The sequence below is a fragment of the Pogona vitticeps genome, chromosome 3 (genome assembly GCF_051106095.1).
Source record: "Pogona vitticeps strain Pit_001003342236 chromosome 3, PviZW2.1, whole genome shotgun sequence".
Classification (NCBI taxonomy): Eukaryota; Metazoa; Chordata; class Lepidosauria; order Squamata; family Agamidae; genus Pogona; species Pogona vitticeps.
The window spans coordinates 78,601,815-78,626,531 of NC_135785.1; the positions used below are offsets into that span (position 1 = coordinate 78,601,815).

Below are 24,717 nucleotides of genomic sequence, written 5' to 3' on the forward strand. Positions count from 1 at the left end.
AATAATAATAATAATAATAATAATAATAATAATAATAATAATAATAATAATAATAATAATAATAATAATAATAATAATAATAATAATAATAATAATAAACAAAGAAGGTGTGTGAGATATTTTAGTTTTTGAAACAGATTCTTTTTAAGTAATTAGCAATCAAGCTTGGAGTACTGTTCTTAGTCATTAGGTGGAAGATAGTAAGCTCTTCAGGAGTAAAAGGACTCCTTAAAGGTAAGAAGGATTCTCAAAAGTAAGGGTTTTTTTTAATGATCAGGAGACTTTGAGGTTTAATCTAAAGGCTTGCTGCTTATTTTGGAATAAGCTGTAAGGATCGTGCTATTCAAATCTTCCTGTCAGACCTCTCAACTGGTGGAACAATACACATCCTATGTCTCTGACATCCAGAGTAAACTTTGCCTATTTCTAACTCCAAAAGTGTGCCAATCTTTTCATACCCCTCATAGCACTTACGTAGTCAGCAAATAATTTGCATAATAGGCAAATGTGAATTGGGGAGCTGAAATATGACCCCTTTATGAGAGAATGGGGATTCTTCTTCTTGTTTTATTGTGGTGGAGAAGACGATTAGTAAAGAGCAGTAGGGCAGAAAGCCATTTGTTCACCTATTGTGAAAGGAGCATATGGGACCCCCTCTGTTGCTTGCAGATGGCTGTTTGACTGTTCCTTGATGACTTTGTTTTAGTTTGATGGAGACAGTCACAGAAGCATGATTAGTTTTGCCCAATTCATACACATTTTTATATGGTTTCTCACTTCCCATCCTCTGTTCTCAGTGGCAAAAACTAAGATGCATGTGCTTAGGCAGCACAGAATGCAGCAGTTTGCATCTTTCTCTTACGAAAAGATCAGACACATTCACAGTTTTGCTTGCAAAATACCCCTAAAGCTTCACATTCAAATAAATTTTTTTACAACTATGGAAAACTATACAACTTTCTCTTCCAACTTAGATATAAATGAATGATCTGACACAAGTATTGCACAAATTCATTTTCCACCTCCCAATATCCTTTCATCCCCCGAAATAACTCCTCTTTCTCCAAGAAAAATCTGTCCTCACCCCTAGGATCAGGAAATTTTAATTTAGCCCACTGGGGTTGGACTGGTGGATTTTTAATTCAAAGGAAGGTGGGAATTTGTGCTAGTTCCAAGTCCTTTCTCCTTGAGTATTCAGGGCTTTGGGTAGTGTTTGTCTTCTGATTATGTGAACTACACATTACAGGCCACTAGGGATTAAAATGGTTCAGATCCCTCCAGATGTTCCCAGAATTTCTGTCTCTCAGCAATACTGGTTGGAAGCTTAAGTCCAAAAAATTTTGAGCCACAGAACCATTGGTTTGGAACACAAGTTGGTTAAAGGTAAAGTATTTTTGCACCAAACATACAATATCTGGAACTTTTTTTAATTCACAGGAAAAAGCAATCTATATAGCTCAGAAACATCAAGGGTCAGACCTTATGCCTTGGACAAACACAGCCATTGCTATCTATAATAGCACCATTTAACAATATCTGCAATTTTTAAAAAATCCCGTAGGTCATTTGTATTTTGCACTGGCTACATTTTACCATGATGCATGGAAATTGTCAAAACATGTACTCTGGACTTCTTTAGGGCCACTCCATCCTAAACATGACCTACAACCACCCTCTAGTGGGGGAAGAGAGCAATTTACTATTGTTTAAACTAGCCAGCATTATTATTGCCACTTCATCAACAGCTCTATCTCCATTTGAAACTATTCTGCAATAGAGGAAGCCAAGCAGCACATGGGGCTATTAGAACAGGATAGGATCATTGCCATCGTTAACCAAGGGGAATTTGCGCAGAGAAAGAGACTTCCACATAAACTGGATTAGGGAATTCTACTTGCAAATGAGGTATGTATAAGCAGTCTTCATGATGCTGGATTCCTCCTGAGTTCAAGGATTAGACATATTAAATAAACACTAATGAAGCATGGCAAGAAGAATATGCAGGATGAATTTTTTAAAAAACATCAAATGCAGAAATCAAAGGAGTGAATGTGTACCTGTATCCCAATCTACACATTCTGTTTTTCTCAGGGCCAAACTATATAATACAGTCCCTGCAGAGGGAGCAGAAGGAGAGCTGTGTCTAGGAGGCCATCCTCGACTGGGTGTGTTTTTTTTAAAAAGGTTTCTGTGAGTAGGTTTATTTCTGACCATGTGCTCTCGGTGCTAGGCAAACAGGCAACACAAACAGGGGTGCTTACACAGTGTTTAGCAAGGGAGTTTTAGGGAGAGAATCAGACTTCCTTTCTTTTTCTCTCTTTTTTAAATTGACTGACCTAATTATTCATTATGGACAGTGATGGAGTGGCTCCAGTCACCTGCAGCAGCTGTGGGATGTTTGTATTCTTGCCAAAGGATGTGCCTGGCTACACATGCACCAAGTGCAAGTTGATGGTTGACTTGTAAGATACGGTCCGGCAGATGGAAGCCCATGTTTCTAATCTTCAGATTACTAGGGAGCATGAGGATTTCTTGGATGGGGAAGTGAAGATCATCTTCAGTACAGAACACATGGAAAACATCATTGAGGAGGAAGACAGTTCTCAAATACAGGAGGCAGACACATGGAGGAATGTCACACACAGAAGTAGAAGGCCCAGGACCCTTACAGAGAGTTTGGAGGTACAGAATAGATTCCAACCTCCCTCCCGTATTAATCAGGAAATGGAACAGCAGCAGGAGCAGCAGTGTCAGCCTGCAGAGAATATCCAGAGGACCCAGAAACAATCTGCACATCAAGTGTCCTCTACCAAGCTTCAGAGGAGACGAGTTGTGGTGGTTGGGGACTCCTTGCTCAGAGGAACAGAAGCCACAATCTGCAAGCCTGACAAGATGAATCGTGAGGTGTGCTGTCTCCTGGAGCCAAAATTTATGATGTGACAGAGAGACTGACAAGACTTATTCAGCCCACGGACTCTTACCCCTTCCTTTTGGTTCATGTGGGAACCAATGACACTGTGAGGCATAGCTTTCAGGACATCACAAAGGATTATGAAGCTATGGGTAGGAAGCTGAAGGACCTGGGTGCGCAGGTTGTAATCACATCTCTCCTCCCTGTTGAAGGACATGGCCCACAAAGGGAGAGAAGAATAATGGAGGTGAACAACTGGTTCTACAGGTGGTGCCGCCAGGAACGATTTGGCTTCTTGGACCACAGTCTGCTATTTCACAAAGATCGTCTTTTGGCAGGGGATGGGGTGCACCTCACAGTTGTTGGAAGTAATGTTTTTGCTAAGAGGCTAACACATCTGATCAGGAGAGCTTTAAACTGAGTTCTGGTGGGGAGGGAGACAATAGTTTTCAGGGCAGAAATTCAGCAAGTGCTGGCGAGAAAAGCCCAGCAGGACAAGTAGTACTAGAGAACAACAAGGAGAAGAAAAATACACATGGTCCTAAATGTCTCTACACTAATGCACAGAGTATGGGAAATAAACAAGATGAACTAGAACTCTTAATACAGCAAAATAAATATGATATAATAGGTATCACTGAAACCTGGTGGGATGAAACTCATGACTGGAATGTAGTTCTTGGGGGATATAAAATATTTTGGAGAAATAGTCCTAGCAAGAAAGGAGGAGGAGTACCTTTATATGTCAAGGATGTTTATACTTGTGAAGAGATCCAGGACTTAAATCTAGGAAGCCAGGTTGAGAACATCTGGGTAAGAACTAACGGGTAAAGAAACAAAAGGGATGTCATTGTGGTGGCATAGTACAGACCCCCAAGCCTGTCCGAGAGTTGGATGATGCCTTCTTGGAGCAGATGGCCACACATTCAAAAGGGAGAGATGCAACAGTAATGGGAGATTTCAACTATCCCAATATATGTTGGCAGTCAAACTCTGCCAACAACATAACATCCAGCAAATTCCTCACTTGCCTTGCAGACAATTTCATTCTCCAGTCATGTTCGACTCTAGGGGGTGGTGCTCATCCCCGTTTCCAAGCCATAGAGCCAGCGTTTGTCCGGAGACAATCTTCCATGGTCACATGGCCAGTGCGACTTAGACACGGAACACTGTTACCTTCCCACCGAGGTGGTCCCTATTTATCTACTTGCATTTGCATGCTTTCGAACCGCTAGATTGGCGGGAGCTGGGACAAGTGATGGGTGCTCATTCCATCATGTGGATTTGATCTTACAGCTGAAGATCTACAGACCTTACAGCACAAAGGCTTCTGCGGTTTAACCCGCAGCGCCACTACATCAGCGAGCTTACTCTAGTGTAATTTACCACATTAAGCAAAAGGATTTTGGCCACACACACACACACACACACAAGCCACACATAAAATTATTTAGTTCCTCTTTTCAAAGTAATATATCATTTTCTCAAAATGTGTACTGAGCCATGTTTATTCATTGCTCCTTATGTTACTTATTTGAGGAATTCTTAGACATCTCTTTTAATTACTAGTGGCAATGAACTACTCTTAAAATATTGGAGAATATTAACAAGGCACTTTAAAAAAGCATGACAACTAACACATTACTTTCATAATGTTCCAAGCTTTGCAGTTTCACTTCTTACACACAATCTTTTTAAATACAAAGGCCTTTCTCTGTGTCTTAGTCCAACAGCTGTAGTGCATTTCTTCTTGTGCAAAAAGGCTGAGAAGGATTTATTAATGTATATATTTACTGGTAAGCAGAACTTGTGCATGGATGAGCATGGTATGAAGTACCTAGAATCTGGTACTTCAGTGAAGTTCGCATATCTTGCTGTAGCTCATTAATGAGGCGCCAGGGCACATATTGGTAATGTGCCTAGCCATGTACTAACTGCACAGATGAGGCCTCATTAATCAGCTGCAATCAGCCATGGCAAGTAATGCAAGACCTAGGCAAACACTGGTAGGATTCTGCCCATTGTAATTTCCAAAGGGACCTTAGCTCACACCTTCTGGAGTGCTTGCCATAGTCCACAATAATAACAATTACATATCAAGTCAATTCTGACTGAAAGCATCCTCTTCGAGGGTTTTCTAGGCAGTGAGTACTCAGATGTGATTTACCATTGCCTTCTTCTGAAGCTGCTCTGAGACTGTGTAGTCTGCCCAAGTCTCCATAGGCTGGCTCTTCCTCCAGGAAACACAGTGAAGGACTGAACCCCCCCAAACCCTGGCTCAGAAGCTCCAGTGGATTGAGTTATCCAGCCAATAATTACTCAGTCATAAACATGATTGAGATTCTAACATTTGAAAGAAGTTAACTCTTCACTAGCTGGGGAATGATCCCAATAAAACTTGCTCTCAATATAAGCATTTATTTTAGATTTATTAAAAACCACAGAGCTCTGCAGTGGCATCACACAAATACCATTTATTACAGTGAAAAGAAAAGTACATAGATCTTGTAAGTAAAGAAGGTAGGAACAAGGATTGAAAAGTACATAAATTCCTCATCTAAAAGACTGTGCATCAAATCTTTGTTACTTAAAGACCTGTGTGCTCTTGGGTAGGAAACGCAGGATTGATCAAACACATGTACAGCAGAAGAGCAGAAAATGGCCAGGGTCATGTCTAGGTTTGGATGTGGGCAACTGAAATGGACAAGAATGCACCAATTCAGTGATCACTTAAGCAGAAGAATGAGAGTGGATTCTGCCACAAGCAAGTCAGATGTTGCCTGTGGACTAAGCTTTCTTGTCACCCGTACATCTGGGCTTTCTTGTGACATGTTTACATGCAGAATCACAACCTACGCAGGCGATACTGCCAGACATAAACAAAGAGAAGCTGCAGATAACCACATCTCACTTGGTTATAGACAGCAAGAGACCACTTGGTTATAGACAGCAAGAGACCACTTTTAAGTGAGTATGCTTCTAAATGGGTTTGTTTTTCAAAAGTCACCTACAATTCTATTGATTCCAATGGATGGCTCAGCAGAAATTTGATGCCTTGCCTTAAAAGCAGATGATGCCTTCTGGTTGGTCCCCTTCTACATCAGTGGAATCTGGTGTTGGGCTCATCTGGCAGGGGCAGCGGGGCTCCGAATCAGTGCCAGCAGCTTCTAGTTTAATCCCCCCCCCGAGTGTTGTGCTTCCAGCTGCCTGACAGTGCCATGTATTTCCATAAAATGTGGGGAGAGACACATGTCTACAGCTCCCTAGAGAGGATGGCAAAAGTACTGGCTTGTGGTGGGTAACTTTAGGAGAGGGATAAAAATTGGAGAAGGACTGGCCTGCATAGCGTTTCTATGCCAAAACCTCCTCCTGACAAACTGGGGGGGGGGGGGAGAGACACCTATGGGCATAATTCTATCAATATCAAAAATGGGAGCGTCTTAGTGATATTTCTGGGAGAAACATGAGCACACATCCACCTTTTCCACCACACTCAATAGAAAATGCTTGACCCTCCCTGGCTAAATTGTGTTCCATATTCTGTCATATTCCTACTTCATGGTCATGAATCAGTTTAAGCATTTCTTTAAAAATGATCAGATCTTTGGAGGAACTATATCTATTAGCTTAACACAGACAATGTTTCAATGAGATAGCCATTGTTTCCAAAATCAACGTAAAACATTCATTATGATGCTGACAAAGCATCAAGAGACTGCTTGAAGGCAAAGATTAAAAATTCAACATTTTAAATCTGTGATGGGTAAATAGAGGATAAATAGAACATGCCGCCGCCAAACCATAGTTAAGTTTGGGATTAAAGCTAGAGTGTGTTTACTGTAAAGTCTTTTGTGCTAAAGGCAGCTGAACATTATGTTCTGTGACCAGCTGGCTAACCGTGTTGGCACTTTGATGCTGGATATTTCTGCTGGCATGGATGGCTTTGCCTGCAGCATAACATCAGGTTTTGTTGTGCTGCACTAAACTGTTGGCAATGCACAACCTGAACAGATCTAGGTTATTAATCTGATCAATATTATTTGGGTTTTCTTAAAGGCCAAAGAAATTACTCTTGCAGCACTACCCATTTCTACAGCTGAACTGTAGTGCCAATATGCCACTTACCTGATTATGGGCTACAAAACACCAGATAGAAAAGCTTTGGCTTCTTTGTGCCAAACACACTGTACACAAACAAACTTTGTTTTTGTTTTCTTGTGGTTCTTCAGAAACGTTGGTTATATATAATATTGGTTTCTTACTGATCTCCACATAAAACTGTGGAGAAGTAAGCACATTTTGGTTATTGCCCACAGACGTAACTGCTATGCCATTGTTGTGTTGGTTGGTATAAACAATTGGTATGAAATCCATGCTATCACTTCTCTTTTACAGTAGCAAAATAGAAAGGGTCTTGTTACAGCACAGCTACAGAGGTAGCTGTAGATCCAGAAGTAAGGCTGTAAAGATTCTTGCTTTCAATTCGACCCTCGTTCAAACTTGGCATGTTGGCCCACAATCAGGCACCTCAAAAAGACAGCAGAGGGGAGGAGAAAGTATTTATAGTCACATTAAAAGCATGCTAAGTTCACTTTTCTTTAGGAGAACACAACTGGGAAGCAAACAGGGCAAACTTTGAGACGTTTGGTAACAAACAGTTTGATTGAAAACAGTTACAAGATTTATATACAACACAAATATTTGCTATCTTAGAACCAAGAAGTCTTAAGTATTTCAATAGTAACCTAAAGCCACTATACAGCAAAGCAAGCCATTAACGACACATTTTTATGCTTGTTTACTCAGAAGTAAGTTCCACTAAAATTCAACAGACTTTACTTTCTAGTCAGTCTGTACCGGATAGCAGCCAAAACCTAGTAGAGTGGGGAGACAATTTTTTTTAAAAAAAGAAAATATCCATAGTTGGAGCAAACATCACATCTTTCCTCTTCTCATGAGAAGTTAAGACACAATGTTAGAAATGTATACACAGTACTTTAAATTGCGCTAAGAACAACATAAACAGAAAGGTGCATCAAGGCATTGCTTTCTCCACTAGTAGGGCATCATTTTCTAGATACCACATCTAAACCCATCAAAATACCCTGCTCTTTATGAGTGAAGAAAACATTAACCTCTGTCCATATGCTTGTGGCCTACATAGTTTGTTGCAAGTAAGGGTACTTTGTGAAATATTCAGTCTGTTTGGGGGTGAAATGTCCTCTTTTGCACCGTACCATTTTAAGATTTCAGCAATAAAACCCAGGGCGATTGGTTTTAGGTGCCAATGCCTTGAAAAGCTTCTGATAACATAGTGACTAGATTAGTTGAAAACCAAGCCTAGTCAAGATGGCACTCTTGCCTGCAGCATCCCCATTGAGTCATCCTGTTCCGACCGGTCATGTGCAGTTGACATGCTCGGCAACTCTCCAGTACTCTAAAGATACCAAGAGCCAACCTTGCATGCATCAGCTTTTGCTGGGGTTGTAAGGACATACTGTGAATGTAAGCTTTCCATTTTGCAATCTTTGCTCTCTTTCCCATTCCACTTTTGCACTTCTGACAGGCATTCTCATGGACCTGGGTTGGGCCTGGCCTCTGGCTTTTGCCACCTGAATATATGCTTCAGGCCCCTAGGAAAAGAAAAGGATAAAGAAAGGAATGGAACCGGTTTCGCCAGAGTGTTGCATAGCAAAGTACCAGGTAACAACAGGCAATCTTCTAAATCCACAGGTTCTGTGAGAACTATTGGCCTCTGTTGTGGCTCTACAGTGTTGTTTTTTGTGACTCCTCTTTTTGTTTTCCCCTCAACTCAAGTACTTCATGTACTGGCATCTGCTTGTCAGTTGAACCTGAGAATTATTTGTTCAAGCTCCTGGCCCATCCACCTTGGCCCAGTCGTCCTAGCTGCTGCCAGTAGAAGAACATACTGAGCTACACATATTCAGATTGGAATTCTCAGATTCTGTTTCAGTCTCAGCTTCATCAGTGGTTTCAGGTGGAGAAATGGACTCGTTCATTTGATCTTGGCTCTTCTTCAACCTGGGCAAAAGAAAAGATTATAGGTAAAGGTATAGGTTCCCCTTAACATTTAGTCCAGTTGTGTCCAACTCTAGGGGGTGGTGCTCATCCCCGTCTCCAAGCCGTAGAGCCAGCGTTTGTCCATAGACAGTTTCCATGGTCACGTGGCCAGTGCGGCTAGACATAGAATGCCATTACCTTCCCACTGAGGTGGTACCTATTTATCTACTAGCATTTTTACATGTTTTTGAACGTCTAGGTTTGCAGGAGCTGGGACAAGTGATGGGCGCTCACTCCATTGTCTGGATTCGATCTTACAACTACTGGTCTTCTGACCTTGCAGCACAGAGGCTTCTGCGATTTAACCCACAGCATCACCATGCCCCTGTGAGGCTGATTATACAGATGTTGGAATGATAAGGAGAACCATGTTGTGAGACAAGAAAGCATGTGCCAGACAACAGAAATGAAAAAAGAACTGTGCATTTTTGCAAAGGTTTCCTTTGTGTATTTTGAATCTCATTCCATACTTAGTCCTCCACATGTTCAGGGTATGCAAGAAGAAAGGACCAGCGTCATGCCACTAGCTCTCTCCTTTGCATTGTTCTGCCCCTATTTAACCCAACCTCCAAGAAAGACACACCTTTAAGTAGATAACTAAAACACAAAAGACTAAATTCAGTTGCTAGTCCCATTTTTAATTGACATTAACTTCCCATTGAGTCAATGAGTCTACACTAATTGAGATCAGGAACTGGAATGCAATGCAAAATCTTTTGAGCAATACTCTAGGCATCATATCAAATGAAGTGGCAGTGCCATCTGAGTTTTGGAAAAGCAGAGACCTTTGTTGGGCAGTCTTTATGTACTTTTCACGGGTAAGCAAACACCTTTTATTCACCTAATTCTTTTCAATAATACAGTGGTGCCTCGCTTAATGATTACCTCGTTTAACGACAAATCCGCTTTACAATGTTTTTTTTTGTGATCACTATTGTGATTGCAAAATGATCTTCCTATGGGGAAAATTTGCTTCACGGCGATCGGTTCCTTGCTTCGGGAACCAATTCTTCACATTATGACGATCTAAAAATAGCTGATCGTCGGGTTTCAAAATGGCCACCCGCTGTGCAAAATGGCTCCTCGCTGTGTTAAGGATGGATTCCTTGCTATACAGATACCAGAAAATGGCTGCCCTATGGAGGATCTTCACTGCACAATGAGGTATTTTGCCCATTGGAATTTCAAGCGAAATTTAAAAACCCATTGAAATGCATTGAAAACCGTTCAATGCATTTCAATGGGTTTTTAAATTTCGCTTGACGACGATTTCACTTAACAGTGATTTTAATGGAACAGATTATCATCGTCAAGCGAGGCACCACTGTATATGTCAGATAATCTGGATTTCTCAGTTTAAATAATCAAGGTTTTAGTGCTGCTAGCTTTTATTGTATATCTGTCAGAAACCTATAGAAATAAACTGTGATGGTGATTATCCACTAATTAAGGATTTGTCACTGACATTCCTAGAAGTGTGCTAAGTTGTGTGACTGGCAGATAACTAGGCAACTTGTTAACTGCCAGCAATTTGCCCCCGCAGTTTATCCCTTTACAGTTATATCAGCATAATTCTACAATAGGCTTTTGGCCACTGTATTTTAATGTTGCATTTGTTACATGAGGCAATCCCAAACACTGGGATCATGAGTCAGCCATATAAATTTGCTAAATTAATGCATAGTCAAGAGGCTAGGAAAGCCTGAAAGTGACCCCTTTTCAAAGTAATTAAAAATAGTTGTAGAAGCAAAGATTTTTGTGCAGGTCTATGGGCAAAAGGAAATAGAGGGACTATGTGTCTGGTACAGAGGAGACAATTACAACGGGAACTCGGACTTAATAAAGATATTTTTCTTGTGGGGAATTTTACTGGTAAAAAAATGGAAGAGAGGGGAAATACAAGTCAGTGTAGCAGGAAAAACAAAGAAAGCTGCACAGCGTATGTGGCCCGTGGGGCCTTCTTGTTTGGCTTTCTGGCCTTTCCTCTTAGGTTCTGCCTCCTCTGTGGCCCCACCTCTCCTTCCAGGAGTGCATCCAAAGAAAACAAGCCTCCAACCTTACCCAAATCCCACACCCCAAACTTACTTCTCTCTGTTAAAAATGACAAAGTCTTGCTGAATTGCTTCTAGGCAGTCCTGGAGGTAGTCGTTTTCCTATTAAAAGAAAAAGTTAACTTGGACTTTTTGCCTCAGCTGCAGTGTTTTTGTTTTGGATGACATGAAATTCATTATTGATTTTATACTGATTCTTTTTCATTGCATGGTCTCTTTTGCCTTCATTTTTAAAAATTACTTCAGGACTATGATTCTCATAATTTAGCATATATGATATTGTAGTTAAAACATCAGGCTGTCATGAGTGCTTCCGAAGACCTGGAACCCGAAGGGTTAACTGTGGCTGAAGAGAATGTGGAGAGATCAGAAACACCTGAACCGCCTCCAGATTCTCCTTCCACAGCAGACAGGCTTTGGGGCAGGCTTCGGGAAAGACTTAGGACCACAAGATCAGAGGATTGCTCAAACGCTGTCCACAGAAACCTACGTGCATCTAGTCCTGAGTATTAACAGGATAGAAAGCTTTCCAGCAGCTCAAGGAGCTGTTTTACTATAAAACAGCTCCCAGTGAAGCCAGAAATTCTGTGGAAGCAAGGAGTCAAAACCTTGGCTTGCATCCATGTTTCTTGTGTTGTGTTCCTGAACCTGAACTCTGGACTCTGCCTTTGAACTACGCCGGTATTGGACTTTGGACTCTGACTCTGGACTACGCTGTGTATCGGACTCTGGACTTTGACACTGGACTTCCTTCTGTGAGTTGATTTATGGACATTGGCTTTGTATTCTTGGTATTCTTGACCCTGGACTGGTTTATTGGACTTTGGCTGTTGTAACCCCTGGGAACGTGACAGATTGCTTCCACCCCCACACTTTTCCCAACATGGAGGGAAAAGCAAATGAAGACTCAGGTCCACTGAATGCTGTGATTAATCAGGTGCAGTTCCTTACCCAGGCAGTCGGCCAGCTTCAACAGCAACAAATACAATTACAAGCGGACGCTGCTTCTCAAGCTAAATGTCCTGTGCTGCCTCCTGAAAAATTTGAAGGCAGTGTGGAGGAGTTTCCAGCATTCTTGGCACAGTGTGAGCTGTACATTGAGCTGCGTGCCAGAGACTTTCCCACAGACAAAACCAAGGTATGCTTTATAATCAGCTTACTCAAGGGTCAGGCAGCTAAATGGGCTAGTCCTATGCTCCTTGCTCCTTCACCCCTGTTAACTAACTACCAGGGTTTTCTGGAACATATCTCAGCCACGTTTGCTAACCCCTTGCAAGCTGCCACAGCTAACAGAAAGATTTGGGCCCTGAAACAGGGAAAGGCTTCAGTTTCCCAGTATTCTACTGAGTTCAGACTCCTGGCTCAAGACTTACTCTGGAATGAGGCAGCTTTTATGGACCAATATATGGAGGGTTAGCTGATGGGATCCTGGATGAGCTGGCATGTGTAGACCGACCTAACACACTGCAAAAGCTAATCACTCTATGCTTATGCATTGATGGCCGCTTGGAGAGCCGACGCTTAGCACAGGGCGGGTCCCACCTTCTGCAGTCACCCTTGCCAGTCCCCAATATCAGACCAGAGGATTCTGAACCTATGCAATTGGGAACAGCTCGGTCCTGCCTCAGCCCTGAGGAAAAGACACGACGACGCTCCCAGAATCTTTGTCTGTACTGTGGGGGAGCAGGACACTTTGCTTCTGGCTGTTTGGTTAAGCGGCATAACCTTGATTCTATGAAACTGTTGCCAGTAAAAGAATTGCCCTCAGACGTGGGGCACTTAGCTGGGTCTCCTGAACCATATCTTAGCATCCCGGGACCATTCCTTGTACCCGTTAAACTCTGCCTGCCAGATGGACGTTGTTTGTTTGTTCATGCCATGGTTGACTCTGGGGCGGATCGCTGTTTTATTGACACCGCTTTTGTGAAGCAGCACCGGATCCCTGTACAAGATAAAGAAACTCCGACCATAGTCAAATTCATAGATGGACGTCTCCTTCGCGCCGGTCCCATGACCCAAGAAACCCAACCGGTCATCCTCCAGGTTCAACAGCATCAGGAGCAGCTACAGTTCAACATCGCCCGCATGCCCCGTTTTCCACTTATTTTGGGACTTTCCTGGCTCAGAACCCATAACCCCCTAATGGACTGGACACGAGGAGAGTTAAATTTCAGGGATCTGTGTCCGCATCTGGATCCACCAGCTACCTTGGCCACAGCAGGGTCAGCAGACAAGTCCGCAATACCCTCGGAGTATGAGGACTTTGTTGATGTCTTTGAGGAGAAGGGGGCTGACCAACTACCTCCGCACCAACCCTTTGACTGTGCTATTAATTTGGTGTCTGGGGCGCCCCTTCCTGTGGCACGGATCTACCCCATGTCGGAACCCGAACTCGCAGCCTTGAAGGCCTTTCTGGATAAAAATCTAAAACAGGGATTCATCCAGCCAGCCATGTCACCTCTGTCTGCCCCTGTCATCTTTGTTAAAAAGAAGGGTGGGGAGCTCCGCCCCTGCAATGACTACAGAGCTTTGAATAAGATAACTGTTAGAGACCTCTACCCTTGATTGGTGAGCTTCTGGATTGCCTTAAAGGGGCCCAAGTCTATACCAAGTTGGATCTTTGTGGCGCCTATAATTTGGTACGAATTCGTGATGGCGACGAATGGAAGACGGCTTTTGGAACACGTTATGGTCAGTATGAATATCTAGTCATGCCTTTCGGATTAACCAACACTCTAGCGGTGTTCCAGCGATTCATGAATGTTATCTTTCGGGACTTGCTTGATCGCTTTGTAATCGTTTACCTGGGCGACATTCTGATTTATTCCCGAGACCCCGCTCGGCATATGGAACATGTTTGCCAGGTTTTACAGTGATTACGGGAACATCGACTCTACACCAAGCTGGAGAAATGTGAATTTAACCTGCGAGAAGTCGAGTTCTTGAGTCACATTGTGTCTCCCCAAGGGATCCAGATGGACCCAAAGAAGATCAAGACAGTATTAAACTGGCAGAAACCTCGGAATCGTAAGGATGTACAACGGTTTCTCGGCTTCGCAAATTATTATCGTCAGTTTATACCATCTTACGCAGATGTAACCACGCCACTGTCCTGTCTCCTCCGGCTCAAAGAGCCATTTCTTTGGACTCCGGAGGTGGATCATGCCTTTACCACCCTAAAGACCTGTTTTACCACTGAGCCCATCCTATGCTATCCGGATTCCCGGCTTCCATTTGCCGTGGAAACAGATGCCTCCAGTGTTGCCCTGGGCGCAATACTGTCCCAGCGGGAGGACCCCTCACAGCCACTACAGCCCTGTGCGTTCTACTCCCGGCAGTTCACGCCCTCGGAGCGTAATTACACCATCTGGGAGCGAGAACTTTTGGCCATCAAAACGGCGTTCGAGGTTTGGAGGCATTACCTCGAAGGGGCCCGTCACCCAGTCCAAGTTTTGACAGATCATCGAAACCTGGAACACTTACAAACAGCCTGATGCCTTAACCAACACCAAATCCGATGGAATCTCTTCTTCTCCCAGTTCAACTTCCGTATTACTTATGTCTCACATACCCAGAATCGGAAAGCTGACGCCTTGTCCCGCAAACCAAAATTCACTGTTCCGGCTTCTGAAGAAACCCCAATTTCACTGATCCTGCCTCCCTCAGTCTTTGCAGCCGTAACTACTCGCTCCCTGGCTGACGAGATTCGAGCCAGCCAAGCTCGAGATTCCTGGGCCAAGCAATGTCTGCAGGAACTTCAAGAGGGCTCGGACAATGACTTTACCAACCACCAGGGCCTCCTATTACATCGTGGACGCGTATATATTCCTCCGGGGCCCCTCCGAACTCAGGTCCTCCATCTGACCCATGATTTCCCTCCTGCAGGACATTTTGGTCAATACAAAACCCTGCATTTGCTCACACGAGAGTTCTGGTGGCCCCAGGTTCGAGCTGATGTCGCCCGATATGTTGGATCCTGTGAGGTTTGCCGTCGAGCCAAGGACGTACCAGCTAAACCTTCAGGTCTGCTGCAACCTTTACCTGTACTGGCCGGCCCTTGGGACACAGTATCCTTGGATTTCATCACAGATCTCCCGCGGTCACAAGGGTGTACCTGTATCTTAGTGATAGTGGACTTATTTACTAAGATGGCTCATTTCGTTACATGTTCCAAACCTCCCACAGCTCCTGACACCGTTGAACTCTACCTCCAGCATGTTGGACAGACCGAGCGTACCAATGCCACCCTGGAACAGTATCTCCATTGTTACACCTGTTACCAGCAAGATGATTGGGCTACCCTGTTACCCCTGGCAGAATTTGCTTACAATAATGCGATACATACATCTACTGAACAGACACCCTTTGGAGCCAATTATGGGTTTTTCTGGCTACTCTACCCTCGACCATGGTTCCTGCTGCTGATGCCCACATACGCGAGTTGCAAGCCCTTCAGGACTTGCTCCGAGAGCAGCTTCAGCAGGCTAAAGAAGCTTATAAAACAGCAGCCGACCGGAAGCAACAAGAAGGGCCACCTCTCAAACCAGGAGACCAGGTCTGGCTTTCTACCCATCACCTTCGCCGACTTGGCCGAACCCGTAAATTGGACCCTCGGTTTATAGGCCCCTATGAGATCACAGAACAAATCAACCCTGTTGCTTTCCTGCTACGACTTCCAGATACTCTCCGTGTCCACCCAGTTTTCCATCGATCCCTCCTTGTTCCTGTCTCAGCCCCAGACCCTGCTCGATCCTCGCCCCCGGCTCCACCTCCACCTGTTTTGGTCGATGGCGAGGAAGAATATGAGGTCCGTCAGGTCCTGGACTCCCGAATCCACCGAGGGGGTCTGCAGTATTTTGTGGATTGGGAGGGTTATGGTCCTGAGGATCGATCGTGGGAACCAGCCAGTGGGAACTGCTGCTGATACAGCAGTTCCATGCTACTTATCCCGATCGACCCGGCCCAACTGAAGGGGGGAATCCTGGGGAGGGGGGATAGTGTCATGAGTGCTTCCGAAGACCTGGAACCCGGAGGGTTAACTGTGGCTGAAGAGAATGTGGAGAGATCAGAAACACCTGAACCGCCTCCAGATTCTCCTTCCACAGCAGACAGGCTTTGGGGCAGGCTTCGGGAAAGACTTAGGACCACAAGATCAGAGGATTGCTCAAACGCTGTCCACAGAAACCTACGTGCATCTAGTCCTGAGTATTAACAGGATAGAAAGCTTTCCAGCAGCTCAAGGAGCTGTTTTACTATAAAACAGCTCCCAGTGAAGCCAGAAATTCTGTGGAAGCAAGGAGTCAAAACCTTGGCTTGCATCCATGTTTCTTGTGTTGTGTTCCTGAACCTGAACTCTGGACTCTGCCTTTGAACTACGCCGGTATTGGACTTTGGACTCTGACTCTGGACTACGCTGTGTATCGGACTCTGGACTTTGACACTGGACTTCCTTCTGTGAGTTGATTTATGGACATTGGCTTTGCATTCTTGGTATTCTTGACCCTGGACTGGTTTATCGGACTTCGGCTGTTGTAACCCCCGGGAATGTGACACAGGCTAAGATTCAGAAGATGAGGTTTGAAATCCCTTAGCCATGAAACTTACAGGATGGCTTTGGGCACGTTATCCAAAATTACTACTTTCTCCATTCTTCAGAATTGTGTAGACAGCATGTATGTCTATGTTGGTTGGGAGGTTGTGGGAACTGTAGTCCACAAAGTAAAGAACTCTATCAATCACCATTTTTCAAACTGTTCTAAACTCTTTCATGTCATTGTTGCACAGATATAATGGAGGGAAGGGAAGTAGGTACACTTTGGAGAAAGGCAAGACTCAGATGGATACCTAGTATGGTATACTGGATAGTGTGACAGACCAGGACTCAGGAGGCCTAGGTTCAAATCTCCCCTCAGCTATGGAAACTCACTGGGTGTGGAACTGGTGTGTGTGGAACTGGAAAAACCATTCACATAATTATCTCACCTTGAAGGCCATATTAATAGTAATCATGTGCTGTCAAGTCAATTCTAACTTACAGTTACCTTTTTCAGGGTTTTCCAGGTAGAGAATACTTATAAGTAGTCAACCATTCCCTTCTTCTGGGGAAGCCCTGGGACTGTGCAGCTTGCCCAGGGTCACACAGGCTGGCTCTACTTTGCGAATTTTACTTACAGCTTCCTATTTAAGTATGTAATTTCAACACAGATCGTAGCATATATTTTCTTTTCATACATACACTTACAAAACTGTGTTAAGGACCAAGCAGGCTGATTGGGGGGGAGGGGCATAATCTGTATCAGCAGTTGTTGTAACAAATTTCCTAAGTAGAAGTTGGCCTTATACCAATAGAAATGATGTTTGCACAAAAATTAAATAGTAGGAGAGGAGATTACAGAAGACAAATGTTCTGCATTCTCCTATAAAGCTCTTCTCAGAAACAGATGTTCAGGAGATAGCATAGCATGGCTTGTATTGGTAGTTGAAATGTTTTCTCATTCTTCAGAACTTAGGGCAAGGTAACTGATTCTATGAGTTCACAACCTTCAAACATTTTGGTTTATTTTGGTAACTGCAAAGAGACACTTACTGACTGTGAGCTGTCCTTGCTGTTATCCCTGGATTTATTCTTCGCAAGCCTCTTCTTCTTCTTGTGCAGTGGCCTTGACTCCAGGATCATCTCTTCAAGCTCGAAGGTGGGGTCACAATGCAGACGGCCTTTCTGTTATAATGAGACAGAGTTACTGCCTACAGGAAAAGCCTTGGCTTTATATTACTGCCACCTTTCCTGTGGCACCCTCCTCCACCAAATAACAGGGATCAGGAAGAGGAGCAAAGGTAGTCATTGCTTGGACTTACGTTAGGAACGAAACCTGGCTCCACTTTCTTTTCACCGATTTCATCCCAGTCCACCTTAGAGAAGTAGGAGGAAGTCTGGATATCAGCTAGGCTAGAATACCGATGTTCAGGATTCACGGTCAAAAGCTGAAATTGCACATATTGAGGAGTGAGGCAGACCTGGTCTTGACAAAATAGCACATCTAAAGGGGAAAGCTTTTTTAGCTGAGGCTTATCCTTATATTACTTCTGCAGCCTGTGGGGCCACCATTTCCATTAGGCAAAGCTGGAGAACCAAGTAACAGACCATCAGGACAAGAGGGAGATCCTCTGGAAGCATTAACCTGCCCTCCACCACAAGGACCCACTCCCTATGAGGGAGCTAACTATTGTTGCTGCTTTCCATGGCTCTCCAGAGGAGGCTTTCTTCCAAACACCGAGATCTCAGGACCCTGAGCTCTAGAGGCAGAAACAACCCCTTAGATCTTCATGGACAGAACCCCCAATCATGCTTAGTGAAAAATAGTGGACTCTGTGGAGAGGAATGGAGATATTGCTGGTCTCTTCAGTGCCCCTCTGTTCTTTGTGTCATTCTTGGAAAGGTTCAATAGCACACACATTTTTATTCCCTTCCATACTTTGTAGCAAACTTCCCAGAAAAAAGACCTCTTCCATAATTAAAAAAAACATAAAATTTGTGTAACATTAAAAAACCAATGAACAGAATCGGTGGCATGGAAATGCCACAGAAAGGATGAGCCCATAAAAAACAGCAAAGAAGTTAATGAAGCCACTCCTATTACATTAGAAACCACTATCAAAATTAGTGCTAAATTGCAACTGATTTGGCTAGTAATTGAAGAGCTACATTTCAGAATAAATTATTTTCATTCATGGCTCCAAGGCCTCCAACAGTAGCTAACATTATAGTTAGAAATATGCAAAGGTAACCATTTAGTCATCATTTTGTAAAATTGACTGAAACAATTACTTTTATTTACTTGAAAACACAGACATGTGAACACTATGAGCTTTTGCTTCGCAGTACAAAACACCTTTTTCTTCTGCCTACCCTGATGCTGTGATGATATAGCAAAAGACAGCAATAAAAGGCAAAGGGTAAGCTGGTGCTTGAACCGTATGATATTCTATGCCTATCATATAATGAGAATGAGGACAACTGTGAAAGTAACAAAAAAGTGAAGTTACAATGCAAGAGAAGTCATCACTCATTACAAGCAACAGTTGCAGTTTGATATAATGATGCTCTCATTGGTGGGAAAAGGAATTAATTCCAAGTAACGAATTGCCTCCAGACTCTGGATTTTGGAAATATCCTTCTAATTAAAGATTATTTGCAGGGTGATCCTAACCTTTAAGTCTGGCAGTTGGAAGTGTTAGGATGCAGCAGAAGTACTGCTCTGCCAGAGAAAGCAGGCCCGGGGGAATGATATCCATCTTGGCCCCCGAATGGAAAACTCTGCAGCCATAGATCTACTACAAACTTCCCATCTCCTGTTACCTGAACCTTTCAAACGGAGATGCCATCTAACAATGTCTTGGACCATCTGCAAGCAGTGGTACCTATGCTATTCTGTTGGAATAGTGATACACCTGTACAGCTTGGGCAACTCCAGTCTGGCATGCACCCAACACTTTGTCATTACTTCCCAAATCAGTTTAACATGCCACCATCCAGGCCACTTTGGACAGTTATGCAGAAAAGATGATCTCAATATGGTAGCTAGCTTTACGCATGAAGACTATAAATTGGATGGATGCATTTGAAAAGCCTTAGAATAAAAGCTTACATTTTGTCCTTAAATAATTTATACATACCAGCCTAATGTATTTTCAGCTGTGATATATTCTGTCATCATTTACATTACACAGTTTGTTTTTGAAGGGCTGTTCCTACCTTAATCCAGCAGAGGGCATCTGTGCTCTTGTTGAGTCGTTGGTGGAATTGGTTGACACTAACTTAGAGGGCAGGCAACGGGATTGTTTTCACTGTGGTGTAGGGTTTTTTTTTAATGTTTAGTTTTATTAAAACAGGGTGCTGACACTTCACTTTTTAAAATGGTCCAATGTTTACAAACAGTATATTAACACAATTCCACTCCCATGAGAACAGTAAACATAACATAGCATAAGACTCTTCAGATCTACCACTGAAAAAGGAATGTGTCAAGAGATCATATAACCCAGGACAGACAACCTATGTGGGAAATCCACGGGAATCCATATGGGCCTCTTCAGCTTTGTGTCTAGGATGTTATTACAGGCAGAGAGTGCAATGAAATGTGCCCATATATCATCCTCTGGCAGGAGAGTTCTTGCTCAGAACACCAGGTGGCAGAGATCCTCCTACAGAAAGGGTGAGCAACCCCTGGGAGCTGGAGCATTATTTTGCCCTCATGTACCCATGGGGAGGGCTGCCTTTTGTCACCCAGTTTACTGCTGTACCAACAAATTCCGGTGGTGTGGCAAAGGTAGTGTTTGCTGTAAATAAGGTCTGTCTATATTGTGAATCCTGCTTACATACATGTGATTTGGCTTGAAAACCAGCTTGTACTCACTGCACACCTGGTCTGAAAGCAGCAAAACAACAAATTTCTGGGGGGCGGGGAGGCAGAGATATCCCAGCTTTACATAATTCCCTACTCCGTTCTGCAAGTTCTGAAGGCTTCCTAGGAATAAAGGGGATTTCTAGGAGGTAGCGAAGGTAAGGGAGAGGAAGATTTTAATTTCCTGAAACAGACATGGCTGATGATGTCATTGGAGATCTGTGGCATAAGTGAGGCCAACAGGATTTCAGCCACAATGATGTCTCTAAATTTTTCCACCGAAAACCTTTAGCCCTGAACAGACCAAGGCTCAATATCCATCTGTTCTTTATAAACAGCATATTTAAAAACAAAATGTTTGGCACAGGCCAGCACTTTCAGACTGGGGTCAAATGTCCTTTTTGTTATAGTTTAAAAACTACACTCTACATCATGAGGTTTGAAAGCTCTTCCGTTAAAAATAAAAATCAGGTTTCTTGAAAGTCTGTCAGGCTTTGGAGGGCCACATGAAAAAGCACTGAAGTTGCCCATCATTGTACAAAAAAACCCTAAGAAATGAGGCTGAAAAAGGTATGTAGCATATCATAACTAACTCACATTACAGGATGATATTCAGCTTGTTAGGTGTCTAATGCTATTAGATACTTATACAAGCAGGTTGTATGAATAGTTTGCAAGCATAATGTTTGCAAATATAATGCAAAAGAAAGCCAAGATTGGGAATAAATTCCCATCTGTTAATTCATGCACACATGTATGTTAACATACACAGGCATAAGAAGCATTTCATCAGCCCGTTCTGAAAATGTAGTGTGGGAATAAGTCTACATTAATGAAAAAGGAAGAGAATAATTAAATTATATGATGTTGCCAATCAAGATTATGATCATTGTATACTTTTAGAAATAAACATTGTTCTTTTTCTAAATCATCGACATTGAACATGGTGTGTTTCTATATTTTTATCATCTACATTGCACACTTACATTTTGAAGCAGCGAATACGATGCAAAATGTGATCTAGAAAATGTATGAGATGAAGTGCCCTGTGATTAGAGTGCCAAGCACAGTATCTTCGTGATCAATGCTCAAGACGACTGGCATTGCTTCTTGACACTCTGCTTGCCACAAAGCTCATGGAGTCATCCCTTCTGAAAACTATGTAACTGTGGGCTAAATCCAACTGTTACTCCCATCTAGAGCAGACCCATTGAATGAATGAGAGATAAGACAACAATTATTTATATCTCATTGATTCTACTTGAGTCTAACAATCGGATTTTGTCCCGTGAACTCTGTCTCTAGATCAAAGTTCTTGTTTGCATTACGTTGAAGAATTACTGCAGTTCTTAGTGGAAGTAGAGTTCCCTTACCTTTCTCAATAATGCCACCATGTCTTTTGACCACGTTGTTGCATACTGGACACTTACAGTGCTGAACAGCTGGACTAAAGATTCCACTGGACTATTAGAGTGGATGTCATAAGGTCTCTGGGAAGAAAGAAGAAATCAAAAAAGAAAGACTGGAAGTGCCATGCTTACTTCTGAAGGTGGTAAAGAATGAAAGGGCAGTATCCTTTAGACTGCCAAAATAACTTAAAAATAAAGAACATGGCACACACCCATCCACGGAGGAGCTCATATGCCATCACTCCTAGTGACCACCAATCAACTTCAAAGGAGTAACCAGTTCCACCATTCACAAAAGAATGGAAAATCTCTGGAGCTGAAAAGAAAAAGAAAAATATATATCCAGGGATAGGTTATTGATTGTGTTCATTTTTCACCTCCGTTAAATTGCCATTGCAGTAAACTAGCTCAGAGGGCATATTGATATATATGTTCCTGAAGAAGGAAGCTCTGTTTAGCAAGGCTTATTCCTAGGTATGTCTATACAGGACTGCAGGCTTACCATAACTTTTGCAAGAGTAGGGGAGGAAAGTTATGAAACAGAAAGGTCAGAGCTTTGGAAAGTTACAAGCCATGATGGCTTGAGAATACTGGTAGAGGTACCCCAAAAGGGTGACATTTGCCAGCTCTGAAAAGAGGACTGAGACACCAGCCTTTGGTGTGTATGAGTGGGCAGGAAAGGCACATACTTCATAATCAGCTTTACATGTGGAGTCGTCGCTTGCATTCCTAGCTATATGGAAATCACATGACTGGGCCAGGACTAGGAACCCAAATGGCAACTTGTTAACTGCCAACAATTTGCCCCTGCAATTTATACCATTACAGGTATAATGGCATAAATCTACAATAGGATTCTAGCTGTTGTATTTTAATGTTGCATCTGATTTGGGAGCCAAACTCAAAATTGTGTCATTTGGCACCCACATAAATATGCCAAACAAATACATACTCTTGAGCTAGGGAAGCTTGAAGAGAGATTTGTGGCACAAGCTTCAAAAGCAAAGCAAAGCACAAGCAAAGCGTGCTGCTTATATACCACCCCGTAGTGCTTCAAGCACTCTCTGGGCGGTTTACAAGTTAATTATGCAGGCTACACATTGCCCCCCCCCAGCAAGTTGGGTACACATTTCACCGACCTCGGAAGGATCAAAGGCTGAGTCAACCTTGAGCCGGCTACCTGGGATTGAACCCCAGGTCGTGAGCACAGTTTTGGCTGCAGTAATACAGCAGTTGAACCACTGCGCCATGAGGCTCACATTTTCAATGCAATTAAGAACAGCTACAGATGCACAGTTGCCTCATTCCAGGTTTTTTGCTCTGGGGTATGGGCAGGAATGAAAGGTGCATACTTCAGAATCTGTTTTATATGGTGACAATGAAAATGTGGATTTACGGATCCATGCCAGTAGAATTAAAATCCTGCAGAAGAGGATGGATGGTAGCTAAGTGACAGAGCACATAATATGCATACAGAAAGTCCCAGGTTCTCCAGTTGGAAAAGACCACATGGCAGGTGAGGAGGGGGGAAAATCACTAAGCTCTTGAAGAGTTGTTGTCTGTCAAAGTAGAAAATATGGGGCTAGTTGGACAGATAGGCCTGCCGCAGTAAAAGGAAGCTTCCTTCCTTCTTATGAAAGACAAATTTGCTTCCTGTGTAGGGAATATTCCATCTCAGTACACATTTCTGCAAAGGTTCAAGTTTCCTGTCAGAAAACAGAGAGGGAGAGAATGGGGCAGAGGCAAAGCAGCACTGGAGACAAAGGTGAGAGATCCTGTCTGCATCCATATACCAATCCTGCAATGCCTTTCTCTTCAAAACATGTGATTTAGAAAAGGCCTCACCAAGAGCTGATGCTTTAGGATACAAAGGGAGGGGGAGGCTACAGGCAAAAGGGAGAAACTACTCCTTCGGCTACTCCTGGCAGAGGGAGCTTCTGCCAGTTCAATGACTTGTGGAAAATGCTTCTGCCAACACAGGAGGGAAATGTCCATTGATGCAAGTCTAGCTATGCTAATAGAGGGCTGTGACTGATAGAGCCCAAAAGGGATGCTTTGAGAACAGAATGTCTCTGAATCAGATGGGTAAAATGTAAAACCTTAAATTAACACCGTAACAGAATGAGAATCAAGATGCAACCTTTGCTGGACCTAAAGTAGAGACAGATAAAGGGGCTGTCATGGATCAAAATCTTAAATCTTTATTTTCCACGTGAAGAAACTGAGAAATTGGAGAAAGAAAGAACATGGACTTCCTCTGTGAAATTAAGACTTTTCTGTCAGTGCCTGGGAACAGCTGGCTAGAAGTGGGGAGGGAAGAGTCTGTCCAGTAAAGAGAAGGGAGTAACGCCTGCCGTTTATCTTTTGTGAGCGAGGCCTTCAAGGCCAAGTTGGCTTGTTCCCTGGTACTGTGGTAATTAGAAAGTGATTTGAACTATGTGAGAGGAAGGGACAGGAAGTGCTCTTGTCTTCGATAATATTCAAGGAAACTCAAAACCTGATTGGCAGATCGTCCGGAATGGTCCAGAATGTGAAGCTTAATATATAAAAAGGAGTTCTGAGTTACTTTAGTTGGCTTAGCTTATCTCTTAGCAGATGTTATGCTTGGTTGTTGTCCCGTAATGCTGTCCTGGAAGGGATGTACTCTGTGCATGCTCCAAAAACCATGCTGATACTATGCTAATGTGTAAGCATTAGGTAGCTTAGCTAGCTTTCTTATTTTCTGTTTTTCTTCACTATTTCAGCCTTTGCCTCAAGTTGATTGTTTGCTCCCAGTGCTTTTTGAAACATTCTGGAATCTTTTTGTCATTTTCACAATTTTTATTAAAATATAAGCTGGCTGGATAGCTCAGTGGTTTGGGTCT

The 24,717-nt window shown here is 43.0% G+C and overlaps 1 protein-coding gene across 3 annotated transcripts in view; it reads right to left on the reverse strand.

The window, feature by feature from the left end:
- Positions 1-5,313: 5,313 nt before the first annotated feature.
- Positions 5,314-24,717, reverse strand: part of STK32C (serine/threonine kinase 32C) — a 229,833-nt gene continuing 210,429 nt past the window's right edge. For 2 of the 3 annotated variants that reach the window (XM_078391261.1, XM_078391262.1), the window contains 6 exons: positions 22,066-22,169; positions 21,818-21,934; positions 17,899-18,024; positions 17,630-17,761; positions 11,078-11,145; positions 7,457-8,953 (listed from right to left, as the gene is read on the reverse strand). In XM_078391261.1, the coding sequence (XP_078247387.1) occupies positions 8,815-8,953; positions 11,078-11,145; positions 17,630-17,761; positions 17,899-18,024; positions 21,818-21,934; positions 22,066-22,169 (686 nt within the window). In that variant the 3' untranslated portion in view covers positions 7,457-8,814. Of the gene's footprint in view, positions 8,954-11,077; positions 11,146-17,629; positions 17,762-17,898; positions 18,025-21,817; positions 21,935-22,065; positions 22,170-24,717 lie in introns of all 3 variants that reach the window. The other variant, XM_072995383.2, reaches the window with a different exon arrangement.